The sequence below is a fragment of the Camelus dromedarius genome, chromosome 4 (genome assembly GCF_036321535.1).
Source record: "Camelus dromedarius isolate mCamDro1 chromosome 4, mCamDro1.pat, whole genome shotgun sequence".
Classification (NCBI taxonomy): domain Eukaryota; kingdom Metazoa; phylum Chordata; class Mammalia; order Artiodactyla; family Camelidae; genus Camelus; species Camelus dromedarius.
This window is the reverse complement of record NC_087439.1, coordinates 92,043,210-92,066,085: the sequence shown is the minus strand read 5'-3', so window position 1 is coordinate 92,066,085 and position 22,876 is coordinate 92,043,210. Positions and strand designations below refer to the sequence as shown.

Genomic DNA, 22,876 nt, shown 5'->3' with positions numbered 1-22,876 from the left:
TAGTGGAGGGTAGAAGGCACATCAGATTGGTCTAAAATTTCTACCTGACAAGCCCCTTAGATTTCAAGGTATATTTCATCATCAAGGTGAACTCTCTTAAGGGCAAAAGCAATACCTGACAGGAGGCAGAGCTTCCCGTGGTCTTTCCCTTAGGTGAGCCTGACTGAGGCTCAGCCCCTGTAACTGGAAGTCAGGAAAAGGACTAGTGCGAGCAAGCCAAGCTCTAAGTGATGAGCTTCCAGCTCCGACACACGTAAGATATAAACTCATCCCAGTTTCTGAGTGGGTGCTAAAAATACAATTTATATATAATACATAGAATAATCTCTCTTTGGATTTACAACAGGTATGTCAGAAATAACTCCCCTCACCTAGAAATCTTCACTGCTCTCCAAACTATAAGAGGTCTCAATCCATTAGTGGATTGTGAAATAAACTACTGGATCAAGATCAGTATTTACATATTTAAAAAGAAGAAGAAAAAAAGAAAACAGAAAATGCATGCATGGCACTAAATGTTTTATGAAATTTGTTTCACAGATATAGCTGCTCAGTAGAGTAGAGATGTAAAACTTTTTTTTTTTTTTTTTAACACTACAGGCTGTGGTCAAAGAAGTTTGATAGGCACTGTTCTCACTTATGAACTCTCTAACTACAGAGGCTGCAACTTATCACCTTCACCTCATAAGAACCTAACACAGGCTTGGCACAGGCCCTCAATATGTAATTGATGAATAAATCAATGGATATTACTATAGAAATCCAGTGTTCAACACTAAAGGTTTCTGACTATGGCCACTTTTGATGATGGCCAGCAACCATTCCAACCTGGAAAAGGAAAAGTGAGGCACAGATCCAGAGCCCTTCAAAAGAAACTCTACAGGGAGAGGCACAGGAACACCTGCAAGGAAGACTTCCCCTTCAAAGGTACTCTAGTGTCAGGATACTAGAAAGCCTACATTATGATCCAATTTCTGTTAAAATATCAGTAACTAATATTAATAAAAGAAAAAGTCTTCAGAATATTCTGAAACAATGGAATTTTATATTAGTAACATTTCCTTTAAGGTAAAACTCAAATTTAAGAACTCTAAGTCAGAAAGCAAGAGGCAAATAAAAGGAGAGGAGAAGAGATTGTGAAATCTAACTAGAGGCAACAAGAGACTCTAAGAAGTCAATTGTGTTGAAGCACAGCAGACAAATGTAAAAGCTCTGAAATGAACTTAGAAAGGTAAAAAGCCAGGACATGCAGGAGCTGGCAGGTAGGCCAGGATGTGATGCTCCTGTTCCTTTCTCCTACACCTGCTGGAAAGCTACTGCAGGATTCTGTTTCTTTGGGCAGGGGAGGGGCACAGGTATTTGAGTTTTGAAAAGACCATTTATAGCTAGGTATGCAGTCTCTGATTCAGACTTCTCATCACCATTTCAATTACTTTTAAGGAACTAGTTTCTTCTTCATTAGATGTAACATCTAGATTGTGTTTACAAAGAGAAGCAAGTGCTTCCGTGTCTACTATGTATTCTGGGTGAGGCGTAAGGTACTTACCATATGAGGAGGGGGAGCTGGTCCGGGAGAGAAGGGAACCCTTCCCCACATTTTCATGATATCACCAAGAGGCTGGAAGCTTTCATCACATGCTCTCTTCACCAATAAAGACATAGTAAAATAGCCTGCCTGGAACCATTCTGCCATCTCCTGATTATTGAAGGGACCTACAACAGTATTAATTAAACATAAGAGCAGTAAGAAACGTTTCAGGCCAAAGAGGAAAAAAATACTTCCTGGATCTGATCCTCACCCAGAGATAACAATTTGTCTCAGGGGCACCTATTAAATATCTTGTACGGCATCTTATTTTAATTTACCACGAGAGGTGGTGAACAGGGTTCTAACTAAAAAAGTACAACAGAAAATTTAAAAATAAGCCTGACACATCTCAATTTCTCAGCAGTATTTTAATTATTTTAAAGAGCATACATGTCTCCATCTCACTCAGTCTCTACACTTCAACTGCCAGAAAAGCGTGACAGCACCAAGAAGGGCTACTGCTCCCCAGACTCCGCGTCACTCACACCCAGAGGGTATGAGCACGGGAGGCTGAGTGCTCCTCTCTGATTTTCATTTTCTATCAGAGATTATTGAAGGTCAGGTAAAATGTGAACAATAACCAATTAAGATAAATTATAATTTTTTTATTCAGGGTAAGACTAAATCTGGCTTTGGTAGGGGAAAAAAACCAACACTCTCTTGATGTTTTACAGTAAGAAATAACTAAATATTTTATACGTAAAATTAACAAACACACTCTGATCAATAACCACTGATTCAGCAAATATTTACTGAACACCAATCACATAGGTCCAGGCAGGGAAATACAACAGTAAACAAAACAAAGCCCTGGATCTTCCACTTCCGGGAAGATGGAGTAGACATACTTTTCCTTGCTCCTCCTGCTAAGTACAACTAAAAACCCTGGGCATTATATATAAAACAAACAAAAGAAGACTCCAAATGGTAGAGAAGACAGCAGACTGATGAGGCCTGGGGGCCTAAGGAACCAGATGGTGGTGAATTCCTTGGGTTTTCTTTCATCTCATTATTTTCCAGATTCAGAGCTGAAGAAGCCAGCATCAAGAAACACGGACCAATACATACAAATGAAAACATGACCCAATTATATGCTGTCTACAAAAAAAGTCACTTCATATATAACAAGACAAGCAGATATAAAATAAAAGGATAGAAAAGGATATATCATGCAAATATTAATCAAAAGAAAGCTGGAATGACTATATTAGTATTTAATAAAGTAAATTTCAGAGCAAAGAAAATGACCAGAGACAGCGAGGGACATTACAGAATAACAAAGAGTCAATCTACCAAGACATATGCATCAGACAACAAAGCCGCAAAACATGTGAAGCAAAATCTGATAGTTGAAAAGAGGAACAGTTATAGTTGAAGACCTTAACAACCCCTCTCAGCAAGTGACAGAACAAGATAGATAATCAGAAAGATTACAGCGTTTAACATCACCTTCAACCAATGAGATCTAACTGACAATTACAGAACACGCCAAAGACAGCAAAATCCACATTCTTCTCAAGTACCCACAGAACACACAGCAAAACAGACTATATATTCTGGGCCATAAATATATCTCAACAGATTTTTAAAAACTGAAATCATGTAACAGTGTGTTCTTCAACAAGACAAACCAGAAATCATACACAGAAAAATAACAGGAAAATCTCCAAACACTCAGAAACTAAACATCACCCTTCTAAATATACCGTAGGAAAAAGTGGAAGTCTCAAGAAAAATTTTTAAAAACACACTCAATGAAAATATGTGTATCACAATTTGTGGTATGCAGTTAAATAAGCGCTAAGAGAGAAACTTATAGTATTAAATGGTTATGTTAGAAAAGAGGAAAAGTCTCAAATCAATAATATAAGCTCATAGCTCAAGAATCTAGAAAAAGAGCAAAATAAACCCTAACTAGAGGGAAAGAAATAATAACAAATAAGAGCAGAAACCAACGAAATTAGAAACAAAAACAGTACTGAAACAATCAGTAAAACAAAGCTGATTCTCTGGAAAGATCAATAAAATCAACATACCTCTAGCAAGACTGATAAAGAGAAAAAGAGAAATGAACGAATTACCGATATCAAGAATGAAGCGAGGGATTATCACTACAGAATCTGCAGACATTAAAAAGATAATAAGGGAATACTTTTTATTAAAAAGATAAGAAGGGTATATTCTATACACATAAATTTAGATGAAATGGACCAATTCATCAAAAAACACAAATTACTATACTTCACTCATATTAAAAAGAAAATCTGAACAGCTCTATGAAGGATATTGAATTTGTAATTTTTAAAATTCCAAAAGAAGAAGTCTCTATCTGGAGAATTCTACCAAACATTTAAAGAATTAACACCCATGGCAAACATATGGAGGTTTCTCAAAAAACTAAAACCAGAACTACCATATGATCCAGCAATTCCACTCCTGGGTATATAAATCTAAAAAAAAAAAAAACCGAAACACTGTTTCAAAAAGATGCACGCACCCCAATATTTATAGTATTATTTAGAATAGCCAAGATGTGGAAGCAAATTAAGTGTCTATCAACAGATAAATGGATAAAGAAGGTATGGTATGGTATGGTGTGGTATGGTGTGGTGTGGTGTGGTGTGGTGTGGTGTGTGTGAGAGAGAGAGAGAGAGAGATAATACAACTCAGCCATAAAAAAGAATGAAATTTTTCCACTTGCAACAACATGGATGGACCTGTGAAATAAGTCAGACAAAAACAAATACTGTACGATATCACTTAATACGTGGAAGCTAAAAAATACAATGAACTAGTTAATACAAAAAAAAAAGAGCAGACTAACAGACATAGAGAACAAATTAGGGGCTACAAATAGGGAGAGGGAAGAGGTACAAACTATATTTTAACAACACACACAAAGAATTAACACCAATTTTAAACAAACTTTTCCATAAAATAGAAGGGTGGGAATAACTGCTGGTTCATTTTATGAAGCTAATATCACCCTGATACCAAAATCAGACAAGAGTACAAACCACACCACTAAAACTACAAAACATCCTTCATGAACAGAGACACAAAAATCCTTTTAAAAAAAATTTACTATGTAAGATTCAGCAATATATAAAAAGAATTACACACTGTGACCAAATGAAGTTTATTCCAAGGATGCAAATCTGGTTCAACATTCAAACACCAGTCAATGTAATCTACCATATTTAACTGGCTAAAGAAAAATCACAGTCATATCAATAGATGCTGAAAAGGCATTTGACAAAATCTAATATCCAATCATGATAAAGCTCTCAAAACAAAGGGTATTCCCTCAACTTGATAAACAACATCTACAAAAACCCAACAGCTAACATTACACTTAATTATTAAAGACTGAAAGTGTTTCCCCTAAGATAGGAAAGTAAGAAAAACAAGCAACGTCTGCTCTCACCCTTCTTATTCAACATAGTTTTAGAATATATAATGAGGGAACAAAAGCAAATAAGACGCATACAGATTGGAAATGAAAAAAGAAAACTGTGCCTATTAGCAGATGACAATAACATCTACATAGGAAAGCCTATGGAATCCAACAGAATAAACAACTCCTAAAACTAATAAAGGAGCTCAGCAAGGTCATAGAATAAAGATAAACATCTAAAATTCAATTCTATATAGTAGCAATGAACACAGACACTGAAATATAATAAAACTTACAATTGCTCAAAAAAAAAAAAATTCAAGAGCTCGGAAGTGTTTCCTGTCACTGTTATGGTTTGTCTGTTAAACTGCACTGTCACCATGTCCCAGAACATGGGTATCGGCAAGAACAGGGACCTGCACTGGCACCCACTCAGGAATGAATTTAAGTATTTCAAAAGAATGACCACAGCCTCTTCAGTAGAAGGTAAACAGAATTTGGTGATTATTGGTAGAAAGACCTGGTTCTCCATTCTAGAGAAGAATCGACCTTTAAAAGGACAGAATTAATTTAGTTCTCAGTAGAGAATTCAAGGAACCTCCACAAGGAGATCATTTTCTTGCCAGAAGTCTGGATGATGCCTTAAAACTTACCTAGCAACTAGAATTAACAGATAAAGTGGACATAGTTTGGACAGTGGAGGCAGTTCTGTTTATAAGGAAGCCATAGACAAGCCAGCCCATCTTGGCCATATATCCAGAGAGAACCTTAACTTAAAAAGACACATGCACCCCAATGTTCACAGCAGCACTATTTACAGGAGCCAAGACATGGAAACAACCTAAATGTTCGACAGATAACTGGATAAAGAGGTGGTGGTATATTTATATAAAGGAATACTACTCAGCCATTAAAGAGAATAAAATAATGCCATTTAAAGCAACATGGATGGACCTGGAGATTGTCATTCTAAGTGAAGTAAGCCAAAAAGAAAAATACCATATAATATCACTTACATGTGGAATCTTAAAAAAAAAAAAAAAGACAAACAAACTTATTTACAAAACAGAAACAGACTCACAGACATAGAAAACAAACTTATAAACTGAGATAAACTGGGAATTTGAGATTTGCAGACACTAATACATATAAAACAGATAAACAACAAGTTCATACTATATAGCACAAGGAACTATATTCAATATCTTGTAGTAACTTGTAGTGAAAAAGAATATGAATATATGTATGTTTATGTATGACTGAAACATTATGCTGTACACCAGAAATTGACACACTGTAAACTGAGTATTCTTCAATAAATACATATATATATATTAAAAAAGAAAGAAAGAAAAGAAATTGGATCAAAAGAGGGACTGTGGATTACTGTGTACATTACACTTCTGAAAAAGGTTCTGTTCACTCAGACAGGGTGAGCAGAGAAACTCCAGGATATTCCATAGGGAGAGTAAAGAGGCAGGTATGAGACTACCTTTTTGATGGTTAAAACAGAAGATCTGAGATCTTTAAAAACTTTGTTTCTGATCATCAGTGAGATTCCATGGGATGTTACAATGATAGAACAAGAACTGGCTGCTCTTTACAAAAAAAAATGTAATCTAATATCAAGCATGATGGCTAAAATTAAAAATTCAAAGAGGTAAAGAACTGAGAATGAATATTGCTAGAAATCAAAATTAGAGTTTGAAACTAAACTTGACAGAATTAAAAGGGATTTGAGTTATTGGATTATTTGGATTATTAAATATCACAAAAATAGCATTTTCTGCCTTATAATTGGTACAACATTTTAAAAGTATAAGTTAATAATATAAGCTAAAATTCAGCACTTTCTGGGTTTGGACCCAGAACTTCCACTTCTAGAAATTAATCCTGAACAAAGAGATGGACCCAAGAGTATTTGTTGCAACATTTTTTTTTAACTTGGAAATAGCCCAAATGTTGATTAAGAAATAAATAACCAGTATGTCTATAAAATACAGTATCTACAGCAGTTTAAAAGAATGAAGTACTGACAGAAAAATGGCAAAGACTGCTAAGTGAAAGAAGCAAATTGTATTTACTACTCAAAAATTTTAATAAATGTTAATGTGTGGGGGAAAAAATCAAATACTTAGGTATAAATCTAACAAAATATGTATAGAATCTATGCTGAGAACTACACAGTGCTGATAAAAAAAAATCAAAGATCTAAATAAATGGGGAGACATACCATGTTCATGGATATAAAGACAACATGGTAAAGATGTCAATTTCCTTCAAAGTGATATAGGGGTTTAACATAATGCCTATTAAAATCTTAACAAGATTTTTGGTAAATATAGACAAGATTATCCAAAAATTTATATGGAAAAGCAAACTAGAAAAACTAAACACTATTTTGGTAAGAAAAATAAACCAGGAGGATCAGTCTACTCAACTTCAGAACTTATTATATAGCTATGATAATCAAGACTACATGGTGTTGGCTGGAGGGACAGACACATAAATCAATGGAACAGAAGAAATAACTCAGAAATAGACCAACACAAATATGCTCAACAGAATTTCAAATGAAGTGCAAAAACAATTCAGGGGAGGAAAGACAGTCTTTTCAACAAGTAGTCCCAGAACAACTGGATATTTACAGACAAAAAAATAAACCTTGACCTAAGTCCCATACCTTATACAAAAATTAACCCAAGATGGATCACCAACTTAAGTGTAAAACATAAAACTATCAATTTGGGGGAGTGGGGGGTGGGGGGCACCTCTGGGATCTGAAGCCAGGCAAAGAGGTCTTCTTAATACCCAAAGCACAATCCATAAAATAAAAAAATTGATCAACTGCTCTTCATCAAAATTTAAAACTTCTGCTCTGTGAAAGACTGTTCAGAGTCTGTTCTGAACCTTGACTGTATCAATGTCAATATCCTGGTAGTGATACTGTACTTCAGTTTTGCAAGAGGTATTACCACTGGGGGAAACTGAGTAAAGGGTACATGGAACCTCTGTATTATTTCTTACAACTGCATGTGAGGCTATAATTATCTCAAGGTAAATTTAATTAAGACACCCATCAGTATATGTTTTAATTAAAACACATTCTACAGATGTGTAAACAGATCATGAACAAATAAATACAGTGCCAAGTAGTGACTGATGCTATGAAGAAGAATAGAGCAGGGTAAGGGGATTCAGAGTAGAAAGGGAGTTACCACGTTAGAGGGAGGTCACAGGCTGTGCCTGGTAAAACACTAACATGAAACTGATACTGATACTGTCAACAATCAATTTTAGGTTATAAGCAAAAACTTCAAAAGCAGAAATGAAAAATCAACAAATGTCCTTCACGGCACTCTCTCCCTCTTCTAATCTAACTTATCCACCATACTTATCTTTTAAGCAATTTCCTTATAATATAGTACTCTTTTCTCAGATATTTTAAATAGATCTTTATCATTTATGATATCAACTCCATTTCAGTGAAACATTCAAACAAGGTCTTCCAAGATGGTGGCCACCACCTTTTTTTATGGTCTGGAGACTGAAATACAGAGAATGTATGCAACTCAATTGCCTAGTTAACCAGCTAGGGTGCCAGAACTGAGGGGGTCTTAAGCATACTGCTTATACCACCTATCATATTAGTAATCACATTCTGTCTTGTATCCAAATTACTTTCACTGGACTCCCTCCCCCCACTGAAACTGTGAAGTACTGTAGAGGAAGCCTATAAAAAAGTCTTCTATATATAATGAAGAAGCCTGTAGCACTGACTTCTTTTTCCACTATTATGCAAATTAATATTAAACAATCACCATCTTACAGAATCTGGAGGTAATGGCATAGATTTATACCTAAAGTAGAATGAAATAACCTACCTTGAATCTCTCCCTGAGGATCTTTGTAATACCACTTCTGCATTGCTTCATGCATCAGTGGAATTGAGACCCCCTTAGCTCTGTGCTCTTGCAGTTTTGACGCCAATCTCTCATCATCTAGTGCACTGTCTTGGAGATAAGCCACCATCTTCTCAGCTTGCTAATGGAAAAAAAAAAGGATTGTGGGAACAAATGATCCTAAATTAATGCTTACACACATAAAAACTGTCTGCCCTTTTTGGACTACTTGGTCTGTGAAAGGTATTGTGCAAAGAACACAGTAGGTAACACTTTAATTCTTCCAACAATGCCATGAAACAGTACCATCCCCATTTTACAGAGGGGGAAACTAAAGCTCAGAGAGTTCAAGTCATGCTCAAGGTCTCAAAATTATTAAGCAAACCCAACTGAGATTAAAACACAAACTGGAATGGGTCAAAGCCCAAGCTTCTAATTAACACACTTATAATAATACCGTTTAAATGAGTAATTCTAAGTTGTATAAACTAAATATGTAAAAACATGTAAACATGTAAAATGGGTGTTAATAAAACAAAAGGCTCAGTTAATACAATTACAAATAAAAGCTTTTACAAGTTTTACTAAGACACTGCCCCCCTTCTTCCTTTCTTCAACATTTCCTGCTATCAACCATCCCACCCTGAAGAGAGTCTCTTCAGTAGAAAGCAAGCTATCATCTACTTTACATATAAACCATGGTGCATACAATCTTCGGAAAGTCTAGAGACATGAATACGATAGTAATATCCTGAAAGTTTAACTATTTTCCCTGTTACATTTCATGCAAAAAATACAGAAGACAGAGTGCTTATCCACAGCTGCTTGTATTCGCCATTTTTGGCATTCCATTAATTTCCAAAAGGAAAAAAGAAAAGCAAACAGCTAAGGGCAACCTCAGAAGAGCAAAAAATAACCTGACATAATGACTACTACATAGCAGAAACTTAAAAGCATAAAATGATTTGAAAGACAATTACTCATACAAACAAGTACTAGACATAAAAACAACTTTTTCAGTACATAAAATCTAGTGCACAAAAGTTCCATTTTTGAATATTCATTTAATGCTTTCCAATTTTAGAGAGGAGAATTATTCACTTTACCTGCTCCAAATGTTTGAGCCCCTCTTCGTCGTCTGGCTCTGTGGAAACACTGCCCATACCAGGAGCACCTCCGACCGGTGTTTCAACTGGCCGGAGAGCAGGACTAGGACTGGGAACAGGAGGTGGAAGTATGAGAAGAGGAGAGGCTGTATCTGAAGGAATCTGTGACAGGGGCTGCTGGACATCAGGAACCATTTCTAGAGGGAAAAAATGTAGGCAGGTGAAAAGCCTTTGAAGTACAGAGAATACGAAGTTCATTTTCTTATGAAGAGTAACTGTCAACAAGCTGGGCAGCTGCTAAATGGGCTCAACAGAAATGCGACCTGTGTCATGAACACTGCAGCTACTTCTTATGGAGAAGTGCAGTATTTCTCCCTAGAACAACAGAAGTACCTCCATCAAAAGACAAAATACAGGATTAAAAGGTATCCAGAAAGGCCTTGTACAGGGCCAACCTGTGTCATTAGAGCATCTGCCCAATGTTTCAGATCTACCTCTTGAAAACAAACAGAATCAGTCCAATCCATTCTTTATATCATGTATCTGAACAGCAAAGACACTTTAAAAAACACTACAAAGATGCCACATCTCATCATCAAAACTTTTATTTAAAAAAAATCTACAACTATCTTGAACAATTTCCTACTTCAAGTTATAATTAATATAATTCAATATATTATATTTGGTCGGATAACAAAAGCTCTTGAAGTCTACCTGTACAATACAGGAAGTTCTTCGTAAGAATAAAGACTGCAAAAGAGTTTCTGTCTTGGTTCCTATTTCTAACCTCTCAGTATGCAGGCTCTTAAGAAGGAAAGGGGGATGGAATTAATTAGATACAACTGCACTTTCCCCTTTGAAACCTTGTTTGTTCAATTACAGATAGCTTTTCCAAATTCCTATTCCTCTCACTCTATCCTTTGCCAAACTTCTTAAAAAGACAGTCTATACAAGCTGTCTCTACTTCACCACCACTCACACTTGCTACAATGTGACTTCCACTCCCAACCTCCCAGTAAAGCTTCTCTCCCAAAGATAAGCAGTGACCCAAAGCCCCCAAATCCAATAGCCTCTCCTACTTCCCGTAATCTAACTTTAGTAGCATCTGACATTATCTTCCCAATTCTCAACTGGAACATTCTTTCTTACTTTTCCTGCACTCTATTCTTGCCTCTGAAGATTTTTCTCCTCTTTATCCTCTAAGAATAGGAATTACCCAAGGTTCTGTTCTTAGTCCAATTCTTCTCACCCCAAACAAGTGTATGTAATCTTTTAAATTTTCATTCTCCCTCTGGCCCTAAACTCTTCCCATGAGCTACAGTCCCTCACTCACAACTGCTCTCTGGCCATCTCTACCTAATTTCTCAACACTTCAGAATCAATGTTCATAACTGAACTATTCTCTCCCTTCCCAAATGTCCTCAACTTCCACTCTTTCTCTGTTAAGGACACTATAATCCTCTCGGGCACCTCACTCATCTTTGACTGTTCCCTCTTTGCCCTGGTGTACAAACAAGCAGCAACTACGTCGTGCCAATTTCTACTTTGAAATCTCATCTGCCACCACCTCCTTTTACAAGTGTGCTGCCTACACCATAATGACTGCTCAGGAGACCAACAGGTCACACACAGTCTATTTGTCATCACAACATCCTACCCTACACACAGCTGTCAAATATACACTCCAACCGTGTTTCCCACCAGCCTCCTTTTCACACCTTATACTTCATCTAAATAAAAACAGGAGCTGACTACTGCCCATGCCTGGATCAGTCCTACTTCCTCACCTTCTTATTCCAACACAGTCTAAGCTCAAACACACTTATTTCCTGAAGCATTCCAGGTTTGCCAATCATGAATTCATATCATTACTTTCTGCCCTAGATTATCCACATATACATGCTTTATCTCCCCCACAGACTATAAATTCAGAATGTCAACCCTTAATGCACACTTATGCAGCTTTCCAAAATACACAAGTTGGAACTCCACCCTAAAATCTCCTAGAATAAGGCCCCAAGAAAGTACATTCCAGAGTATGAATCACAAGTAATTCGGGAGCACATCACAACTGAAAAATGACTATAAGTGAAAGAGGTATCAACCTGTCTTAAGTCCCGTGGTGCCTGATACATACAGAGAGAGATTCAAATACTTCCTGAGTTCACGCATTCAGCTTTGTTCTAGACATAAAAAAACTGGGGGGAAAATCCTTGGTTCAAGCTCTCAAAATGGTATTTGTATTGCTATGTTAGAAATATTGCTGGTTGTTTAAGAAATAAGAGAAAACATCTCACGTAGCTCGGGAACTTGGGGTGAGAGAGTTTCAGGCACAGAGAACAGCATGTGCTAAGGCACAAAGGCAAGAGAACAAGGGACATTTCAGGACCTAACAAGCTGTGAAGCTGGTAAAAAGAGAAGGAAGTAGATAGAGCTGGTGCTGAAACTGCAGGAAGGGAGCTTTGCCAGGTCATGCAAGGTCTCATAGGCCATGTTAAAGAATGAATTCACCTCTCAATGCCAGGCCTCACACTGATATTTTTTATTAGTATGTGCAAGAAACATGGAAATGAACATTAATACTGCCTACTGAGGTATATGAGCAATTTAAGATCAATACATCAACACTGGAGAAGGAGATATACTTTAAACTTATTCTCTAGCAAAGGTGATGGGACTTCCACAGATTCATCCATGTTCTTTTCGGCCTGTTCTGAAACAATGACATTTTGATGTATCATGTGGACACACATGTAGCCATTACATAAAAGGTACCTGGTACGGAATCAAACTACTGCAGAGGATCCCAAACCCAGTTTGCTTGACTTGATACCAGGAAAGCTCTATCATAAAATCCTAGGAAGTGAGATTACTTTGCTGCTTCTAATTCTGTTTTGGTGAATTCTGGGATAGACACGTCGGGGAAGCAGAGTTCGAGCAGGTTTACTGGCAAAATAATCTATTCCAATAATTCACCACTAAAAAGCAGTTCCAAGAGGCATAAACAGAAGCCTTTCTTAGCAGTGACCACTGGCCCCAGCAGAATTCAAGTTCAGCTTGCAGACCCTCACACATACCATCCCCCCTGCTGGGTACTTTGGTTGGTAGACTATTTTCCGTCCGATTCTCTTCCTCAGCTTTTTCTGCCTGCTCAGGTTTGGGTTCCTCTTTCTTCTCAAACTGTGGGGCTTCCTGAGGCTGAAGGTCTGAAGGAGCACCTGGTCTAGCAGACGGCGAGGAGGCTTGGGGGGTTTCCTCACTGGTTTCTGTAACATGAAGCAATCTTCAGTTAGCAACTTGGGAAACTTTGAGTTTGATGTTTAAAAAAAAAAAAGTAAAGGACAAAAATGAATCTTACCAACTCCTACTCTATCTGTCTTTTCTCCTTCTTTGTTATTTGTCTTATCGGGTTCTTTGGCTTCTTCATTATGGCTCCCTTCTGAGTCAGAGCACTCCTCCCCTTCTTCTACAGGCCGGAAGTCCATCTCCTGCTCTTCTGGAATGGGCTCTTTCTGTACTTTCTGCAGCAAGAAAATACAGCCAAAGATAAACAGCATACTTGGACTTGGTGAAAGGTCAACACCTGTCACAACATTTAAAACAAATGTCTTACCTTTAGAGAGAGGAATGCTCCAGATGAGTCGAATGTGCCCATTTCTTCTTCAGCATCCTCTAAGCACCACTCAGGCAAGCTATCCCTGTCGTCGTCTATGCTTCCACTGCCAGAGCGCACCCTTCGGTAACCCCGCTCATCATCCCGATCTCGGAAATCAAACTCGAACCTTCGCCGTCGCTCCATGTGTTCCCGCCAGCCTGCAGAACGAGGGCCATCTGGGATGAGGAGGAGGACACCAACCTTAGAAAACTTTTACAACAGTATTTGAAAAAGAAAACCATGGACAGGAATCAAAGAAGAAAACTGTAACTGACAACAAATTCAAATGGATTAACCTACTAAAGAGAAAATTAGGCAAATGAAATGAAGCTTAAAGCTCTTTATTACATACTACAACCACACACCATCACTCAGTGACAACAGTAGTTACCTTCATTAAGTACTGAGTCACACAACATACTCTAAAGCTTTTAAAGATAAATTTAAAACAAGTCACTTTTAAAGGACACGTTATTCAAAGCATATACTTTTAGTAAGCCCTAGGTATCTGAAATGCCGATCAGTCACTCAAGTGGCCTACTACAGGTCCAGACTTACAGAACTGGATTATCTTTCTATACTGAAGTCCATGCCTTCCCTTTGGCAGGTCCTGAAGCATTTTCTTTCTTCTGATGAAAATATCATTCTTTATGGGTAAGACCAGCTCCCTATGTCAATTTATAATATCAAACTCATCATGCCTATTTGCTAGTGCCAAGATCCCATTTGTAATTCTGACTACCAAAAAAAGTCATGGAATTATACCACTATATGTCATATATAGCCCACTATCCTAATTTTATAGTTTAAGAAACAAAACCTCTGACAGCAGAAGTAACTTGCAAAATGACAAAGCAGAACCAGAATCCAATTATGCCTCCTCTACTGCTTTTTTCACAGTAACATGCTGACTCTCCTTTCCCTTTTCTCTCATCTCTTAACTCTCCCTAGGGAGTTTTTATTTCCGTATAATATCCCCAGGGACATTCCTAAATCCACCCTTGCATACTACTTATTACATCTACTTTCCAAAAGAAAAAGACTGCCTAAGAATAAAAGATCTGAGTCAAAGCATCTTCTCAAAAAAAAAAAAAAAAAAAAAAAGGCAGCGGGGGATGACAAGGATGGGGACTCTTGTTAAAATCTGAAAACGAGTCTAAAAGAGTCTTAAAAAGAGGGACAGGTTTTAATCTATTAGGATATTATATCCTTGACTGCTTTCTCTGTGGGAGATACACAGAAAAAAATGAGGACAAAGTTAAATGTTATTACTACTGAGGCCCAATTTGCTAAAACCAGCGATCTAAAGCTCAAACTGAAAACCAAAGGGCAAAGTGTTAAAACTTCAAATACAGGTAGCATCTTATAAGCCACTTACAAAATGGTAAGAAAACACTATTTTCCACTCCCCAAACTTTACTTACAACAACAAAACACTATTTACTATTTCTATGAAAACTAAGGAATTTTATACCCAGATTGCCTAAATGTAAATGTACAGTCATTATCCCAAAGAAGTATTCATGATCAAACATTGACTCCAAAGTACTCTGTCTGCTACTCTCCTTTCTAAGTATGCACCGTGATAGGAATCTGTCCTTCTAGGCATCTGGCTCATGTTTCCCTAAGTTTCCCAAGTTCACCTCCCAGAGTGGGTAGTTTAGCGTCCTTAATGCTCCCAACTCCATTCTACACAGCTGTGAGCTGCACTTTAATAAAAGTATATCCCATAATTTTTTTTGTCTTACAATAATTAATGAAACTTTATTCATGAAACTAAATGTAGCAGGCAAGGTACATCTATAGCTCATTAAGACTGAGCACTGCTTTGCAGACCTTACGTTAGAACTAAAGTTTTATGCTATTTTCATAAGTCAAAATCATTATTTAAAATTTTAATCAAATCCTAATAAAAGATTACTAAAACATTAAGAGTAATTGATAACAGATATAATGAGGCTCAATTTTTAATATGCTGCACTGATAAAGTAGATGGTATTCTTTTTAAAAATGCATGTTTACAGTGTTTTTTCAGCCCCATATGTCTTTATATCTCTCAAACTGTCTTTTCAAATATATGGATAAAAAACTCTGGAAAACCGTCAAGCTGATGACAAATAAAACTGACATGAAAACTTTTAACTTGCTTTAATAGAATCAACATCAGACGTTTGAGCTCAGAAACACTGTTCATCTTCCAAAACATTCACCTTGTTTGTTTTTGATCAGCTGGAATTTTTCTTCTTGCTCAGCCCAGATCCTGTCCATTCTTTCACTGAATGCTTGTTGGGAACATAGTCTACAAACCCTTCTGCTTACAGGGAAGCTCAGCACAAAATGCCATGATGCCTTGAAGAGAACTGCAGCACTTGGTTGCCCAGGACACAGACTATGAGAACTGCCTAGACAACTGTGATGTAAACAATGCCCACTAATGACAGAAAACTCGCTCAAGAGGCAGCCAGGAGGAGCTGGGGTAAAACCACTGTAACTCTATCCAAGATTAACTTCACTAAGTTTCCACCTACCCACAACTCCATAAAGCACCCTGAATGCCTGTTACAATGTTCACTCAGACTGAGACTAACAGTTTGCTAATAAGTTGATTTTAAAAAGCAAATGAAAACAGTTTACATTATAACTTCCTCAACTAAAGTAAGCTTCCTTGGCATACAGTCAATAGATAAAATAATACTATGCACATGCAATTCAAAAGACATGTACACACACTCTTTGTGTGCTTCAGTTCTGCATGACCCCAAGATTCAAACTACAGTGGCATCTGATTATCATGAGGCATGGAATCAGCACTTTGGTAGGGGACGAACTTTGACATAAAGCACCAGTGTCTTCAATTACCAGCATATCTAATGTCGGGGAAGAACAGTTTGAAGCATTCTTAAGAGTCAAACAGAAGAACTTACAAAACCACTCATCACTACTATTCTCTCTCCTTTTTCTAAAGTTAGAGGGACAAAAGAATGAACTTGTGATTATGTTCTTGACCTGGGTTTCAAGTTTATTCTTCAAATAAGCAGAAATCACATTTTCAGAACCAAAAAAAAAGTGGAAGAATAAATCCTTTCTTATGCATAAAAAAAAACATTTTAGGGGGAGCATATATTCCTAACTAAGCATAAAATTATACATTTATAAGAATAAAGCATGCTGAAAAAAGATTCAAAGATTTAGAAAAACCAAATGAAATCCTCATTTTTGCAGTTAAGGGCAGGTGCTTCCCATTAACCACACTGACCCAGAAAAATAAAAGTGACTTTAATCAACTGAATAAATGTGGAAAATTTTTATGTTAAAATTTTCTGTAGTAACAAGACTGAGGGTGATGACATAAATATGACTCTTTTCTTTTTTTTTTTTTTCATTTTCTGTACTGGTTTATGTTTTCTGCTGAATCCTTAACAATTTCCACCAAATCCTCACTTATTTTGGTCCCTGCTTGCTTTTACTCTTCTTACCAGGACTGTGAGGCCGCCACCTCTCTCCATCCCTTCTTGACCCTGCTAGTCGCCAACCTCCATCTTCATCTTCTCCATTCTGTTCCTCTCTAAAAATACGCCAATTTTCACTTTCTGATCGTATGAATTCATGCTTTCTTCCCACTGATGTTGGCCCCCCTTCCTCAAAATTTGGTCTCCCTGTAAAGAAAATGAGTAAACATAAGCCTCAGCCAGCAAGGATTTTGAAAACAGACTTGACTGCTCAAATCAAGCTTTTTAGCAATGTTCAGGAAGTATAAATGAAGTAACTGTGGATATATGCATATGTTATTAGACACACTTCTTAAAGCTGATTGTTCATAGGCTGGGCATTATTTTTTTAAACAAAAATAATATGTGCATTCTAAAAAAGGGCATGCAATGAAAAGTGAATCAACCCCCTGCCACACACACACACACAGTTTTACTCCCCAGAAGTAACCACCATCAACAGTTTCTTAGAAAGCCTTCCAAAAACTGTCCCTGGCTATACTTATGTATGTATATACAGATCCTTCATTCACACTCACATAACACTACCCTCACAGTGTTATATGTTGTTTTGTACCCTTGCTGTTTTCACTTGGCAACGCTTCTGTCCAGCAGATACTTCTTTATTTTTTCTTTTTTAAGCCATACAATATTTTTAACTATATAATTTACTAAAATCAACTTGATTTGACCAACTTCTACTGGTGATTCTGCCCAAATAGGGTATCTGTAAATTTCAACATCTCTTTTATCCAAAACAGATTGTAAAGTCAAAAGTAGAGACTACAAGCTCTAATTTTTCATTTACTCTAGCACCTAGTACATTATAGGTATACAACAAATTGCTTTACCTAGTACATTATAGGTATACAACAAATTGCTTTTGAACAGAATTCAAAGCTAAGCTATGTCTAACCTGATACAACTCAAGAGTTATCAGATTAACAGTAAAAGAGAACCTGGTACACCAAGTAAACTAAATTGGTACTTTCAAAGCACAAGAGAATTCTAAACCATGCAAACAAATTCTTTAGTCACCATCCCACATGTGCTAATATATACAATTCATAACATTATACAAAATCTCACATTAAAGTATGGAGTTGAATATCCAAAACATACACTGATGTCCTCGGTTTCTAACGATAAAAGTTACATATTCCCCCAGTGACAACCTCAATTCTTTTCATTAAATCATACTAAAAATGAAAAGAAAATTGAACAGTAGCGTTTGAAAATGATGAGGAAATTCTAATTTCTGGTCATTCTTATATTCCATTATTCTGTTTCACATGTATTCCACATCCTGTTCACCCAAACAGTTGTTAGTTGTTAGCTTGTTAACAGGTATTATCTATTACCAGATAAAGTATCTTAGAATGGGGGGTACGATTATTTGCTGAGCAAAATACTCTTATTATGGCAGGCATCCTCTAAGATTGCCCTCAACAATCCCTGCCTCTGGCCTTTGTGTAATCCCCTCACCTTAAGTCTAAGCAGGACTTATTGGCTTGCCCCTAATAAACAGAGCACAGCAGAAGTGATGAGATATCACTTCTCTTAAGTTAAAAACTTCCATCTCGGATGCTCTCTCTGAGGAAATCCAGCTGCCCTGTTGTGAGGCAGCCCTGTGGAGAAGCCCACATGGCAAAGACCTGAAGCCTGCCAACAGCCACATGAGTAAGCTTGGAAGTGGATCCAACCCCAGTTGAGCCCTGAGATGACTGCAGGCCTGGCTGACACCGTGACCACAGCCTCATGAGAGACCCAGGCCACCTAGCTAAGCTGCTCCTTCCTGGCCCACAGAAACTGAGATAATAAATGTCTGCTGATTTTGGCCACTAAGTTTAGGGTAACTTGCTACACAGCCATAGATAATAAAAACAGTCATTTAACTGATTTAATCTTCATGGCAATCCTCAGTATGAGATTATGTTTTCCCATTTTACAGCTGAGAATACTGAGGCTTAAAAACATCACTCAGGAGATTGTCCAAAATCACATACCACTATTTAAACAGTATAGACAGGATTCAAATGTTAATCTTCTGAATCATTTAACAAATATATTTTGCACACTAAGTATCAAGTTTTATGAATTCAAGTATAGATACATTCCATGTCTGCCGTTGGGTTAGAAGATCTTCTAGGCTCTGTTGCTCAGAACAAGAGGGGACAAGCCATTTTAGAAAGCCCACATTCATTATATGACTTGATGAAAAATGTAGCTAGCTATACTTAAAAAAGAAAAACAAATTTAAAACAAAGAAATTCCTGATATGTACAAATTGATAAATGATGGGAAATGATTTTTAACCTATGTAATCATTCAGTCATAAGTAATACGTGCCAGGTATACTGAGTATTCAATCATGTGACGGATGAGCTGGTCAAAACACTCATTTTCATCTACTTTTATGCTAAGCCTTTGAGACGTAATCAATGTACCAAAATAAGCAAAAATAAACAAAACACCACTAATGGCAAAATGCTTTTAACTCATCAAAAACTGATCATTATGTTTTCTAACAGATAATGAGCTGCAAAAAAGTTAAAGATATTAAAAATAAAAACACTAGTAATCCTTCAATCTTAGAAATATCACTCTTACCTGTGGTCAGCTTTTACACAACCTTTCTTTTTTAATGTAGTTTCAATCAGTGCACCTACTATTTTGTAATCTACTTTTCACCTAAATAGCAAATACTTCTCGGTGATTACACGTTACTAACAATGTAAACAGGTACCTACCAGGTACACCTTGCTGCTGTAACATAATCTGCTAGTTATTCCCCACTGGACATCTACTTCAAAACTAATTTTTTGAGAACTACAAATAATGAGGCAAGAAGTATCTGTGTGCGTATGTTTTGCTTTTTTGAACTATTTCTTCCAAAAAACTTCAAAGAGTAAAATTACTAGGTCAAATGACAGATTTCTCTCTTCCTCAAAAAAAGGATAAAACCAACAGACCACTTTAGATGATCAAAACTAAGTGCTGCTATCCTTCTGAAGCTTTTTTACTTTAACAGTAGTAAATGGTATAATAATGTGGCTCAATATGAATTTATCATATCAAGTATTTTTCATATGATTTGCTGACTTTATTTCCCTTTACGTGAATAATTTGTGTTTTTTTCTAAACTAATAGCTTCTTTAACCTTCTTAACTGTCAAATCCTACATATACTTTTCACAGTAGTACCTAAGAATAAGAAAAATATAAAGGACAGGATAGGGTAAAAACAGGGAAACTACAGGAAGAAAAAAATCTGACTTTCATGCTTACTGGAAACTATCTTGTAATTCACAACCTGTTGGAAATACCATACCACATTAAGACTGAATGACCACTTATGCCATTCCCTTATGAAGATCATGGAGTCAAAGACCTGATTTTAAACTGCAGCTCCAATTCTGATCTATACACCTAAAACAAAAGAACAGCCCATTCCTAATGTGAAAGAGGGTGTGTGTGTGTGTGTGTGTGTGCGCGCGCACTGAGGCAGTCACCTGAATTTACATGAACACTAGCCCATTCCAGTTCAAAAATTCTACGACAAAGGAGTTCAGATTTTGTTACCAAGTGCCTATTTCTACAAAATAGTTCCTAAAAACTGCAATATACTTTTTCTTTTTAACATCTGCATTTTAATTTTTTTAACTTTTTTTAATGAGTTATAGTCATTTTACAATGTTGTGTCAAATTCCAGTGCAATACACTTTTTGACATATCAAATAACAAATAACTGAAATAGAAAGATCTAGGTGACAATTTCTCTGGTAAACCAAGGAAAATCAGAATAATACAATTTTGACATGCCAAAATATCCCCTAAGTGCAAAGTAGGGAGAGTTTTGCCTTCAGAGGTCACTGTCAATTTTCATAAGAGAAGGGTAAAAAGGAGTCAAGAATTTTTAAATGGACTACACTCATTTCCTCCCCCTACCTTTAAGAAAACTTACTGAAGTATAACATTCTTATCAAAAAGTACACAAATCACAAACATACAACTCAAGAGTTTTCATAAAGCAAATATATCCATCTATCTACTACTTAAGATTATTAAAAAAATAATTATCAGGACCTCTCAAAAGTCTTCACGTCCTCCCAATCAACTTTTCCCAAGGTAAACACCATCCCGACTTTTATCCCCAAAGATTAGTCTTGCCCACTTTCAAGCTTTTTGTATAAATGGAATATTCGTTTATGTCTGACTTTTTTCGTTGAACATTACAGGAAATTCATCTGCACTGTTACAGAGAACAGAAGCTTGTTCTTCTGCACTGCTATACAGGATTTCATTGTACGAACAGACCCACAATGTATTATTCTACTACTGATATAGTTTGTTTCTAGTTCCTGCTATTATAAATTGTGCTACTAGAAACAGTGTTGGACACGAAATTTGGAGAGATATGCTTGCTATTTACCTACGAGTAAAACTGCTAGGTCATAAGGTATATTCAACTTTAGTAAATACTACCAAATATTTCCCAGAGAATAAGTACTACTTTTAACATTTTTTGCTTGTTTACTCAATCTTCTAGCACACATTAATATGAGTGCTTCCTCTATGAACAAATACAATTAAAGACACAGAATTAAAAATAAAGAAGAAACTTACAGCACCCACCCTCCAGGTCCACAGTCCAGGAACACACATGTAACACATGTAAACAAATGACTTGATACATTATAGTCCACAAAACACATCAATACATCTCATCTAATCCTCATAATAACAACAAGGGTTGAGTCAGAATTATCATCTCTATTGTTCCTGTGAGGAAAGGGATACCTGTAGGGGGATCTCCCACAGTCACACAGCTGAGTAGTGAAAAAATCAAACAGAACACAGGTGTTCAAAATCCTAATCCAGGGCTTACTCACAAATTGAACGCATCAGAAGTAGCCAGAAATTCTAGAAAAACTATAGTAGAAAAAGGAAGATCTAAATCTAAGTCTAACAAGCTTTAAAAAGGCAGTAGACATTATCATGCAAAGAAGAGTCTGGGGACAGAGACTGACAACATTTCTAAATGGAACTAAATTTGCTATTTTCCAGCAGATAAACAATGTCAAATGTGTACCCCTGAAAAAAACGTTAAGATCAACTTCTACAATATGAAAATTATACTCCAGAAATTATTTTGAGGGGAAAAAATGACAAGTACCATCTAATAAAATACATGTTTCCAATTACTACTAATATAACCTACAATTATAGTTATGCCAGAATTACTCTAAAACATTAAAATAAATCCACTATATTCTAAATGATTACAGCATCTCTGTATTTGTGTAACTCAGTGGGGAGTAGGGGTGTCAAAGAAAACGTCAATTGTACAATGAGTTTAAAAAATAAATACATATTTGTGTATTACCGATATAATTTTAAATAAATGATAAACACTAAAGTTGTTCATGGGCAACCTGTAAGATATTTAAAGTTCCTTTAATGTCTAAAAATTATAGGATTATTCCACAGTGACCAGGGCTAAAATCAGTGAGGGACACCCACACGACCTTTCTCAGCACTTAAAAATCAAAGTCTTCCTCTTTCTGTAACATCAGCAATATGACAAAGTTCAGTAACCAAATGTTTTAGTTGACTTAAAAATAAATATTTTACCAGATTAGTTTGTAAACAAGATGATTTAAAGGTAAACATAATTGCATAACTTACAAATTAATGCCTGAACTGAATATCCCTAACCTATAGTCAATGAATGAGCTTGG

General features: G+C 36.3%; 1 protein-coding gene across 5 annotated transcripts in view; it reads right to left on the bottom strand.

The window, feature by feature from the left end:
• Positions 1 to 22,876, bottom strand: part of GIGYF2 (GRB10 interacting GYF protein 2) — a 112,485-nt gene that overhangs the window by 29,924 nt on the left and 59,685 nt on the right. For 3 of the 5 annotated variants that reach the window (XM_064485269.1, XM_010999009.3, XM_064485270.1), the window contains 7 exons: positions 17,125 to 17,304; positions 13,607 to 13,824; positions 13,352 to 13,514; positions 13,071 to 13,259; positions 9,994 to 10,190; positions 8,870 to 9,029; positions 1,547 to 1,713 (listed from right to left, as the gene is read on the bottom strand). In XM_064485269.1, the coding sequence (XP_064341339.1) occupies positions 1,547 to 1,713; positions 8,870 to 9,029; positions 9,994 to 10,190; positions 13,071 to 13,259; positions 13,352 to 13,514; positions 13,607 to 13,824; positions 17,125 to 17,304 (1,274 nt within the window). The remainder of the gene's footprint in view (positions 1 to 1,546; positions 1,714 to 8,869; positions 9,030 to 9,993; positions 10,191 to 13,070; positions 13,260 to 13,351; positions 13,515 to 13,606; positions 13,825 to 17,124; positions 17,305 to 22,876) is intronic. The other 2 variants (XM_064485271.1, XM_010999012.3) reach the window with 1 other exon arrangement.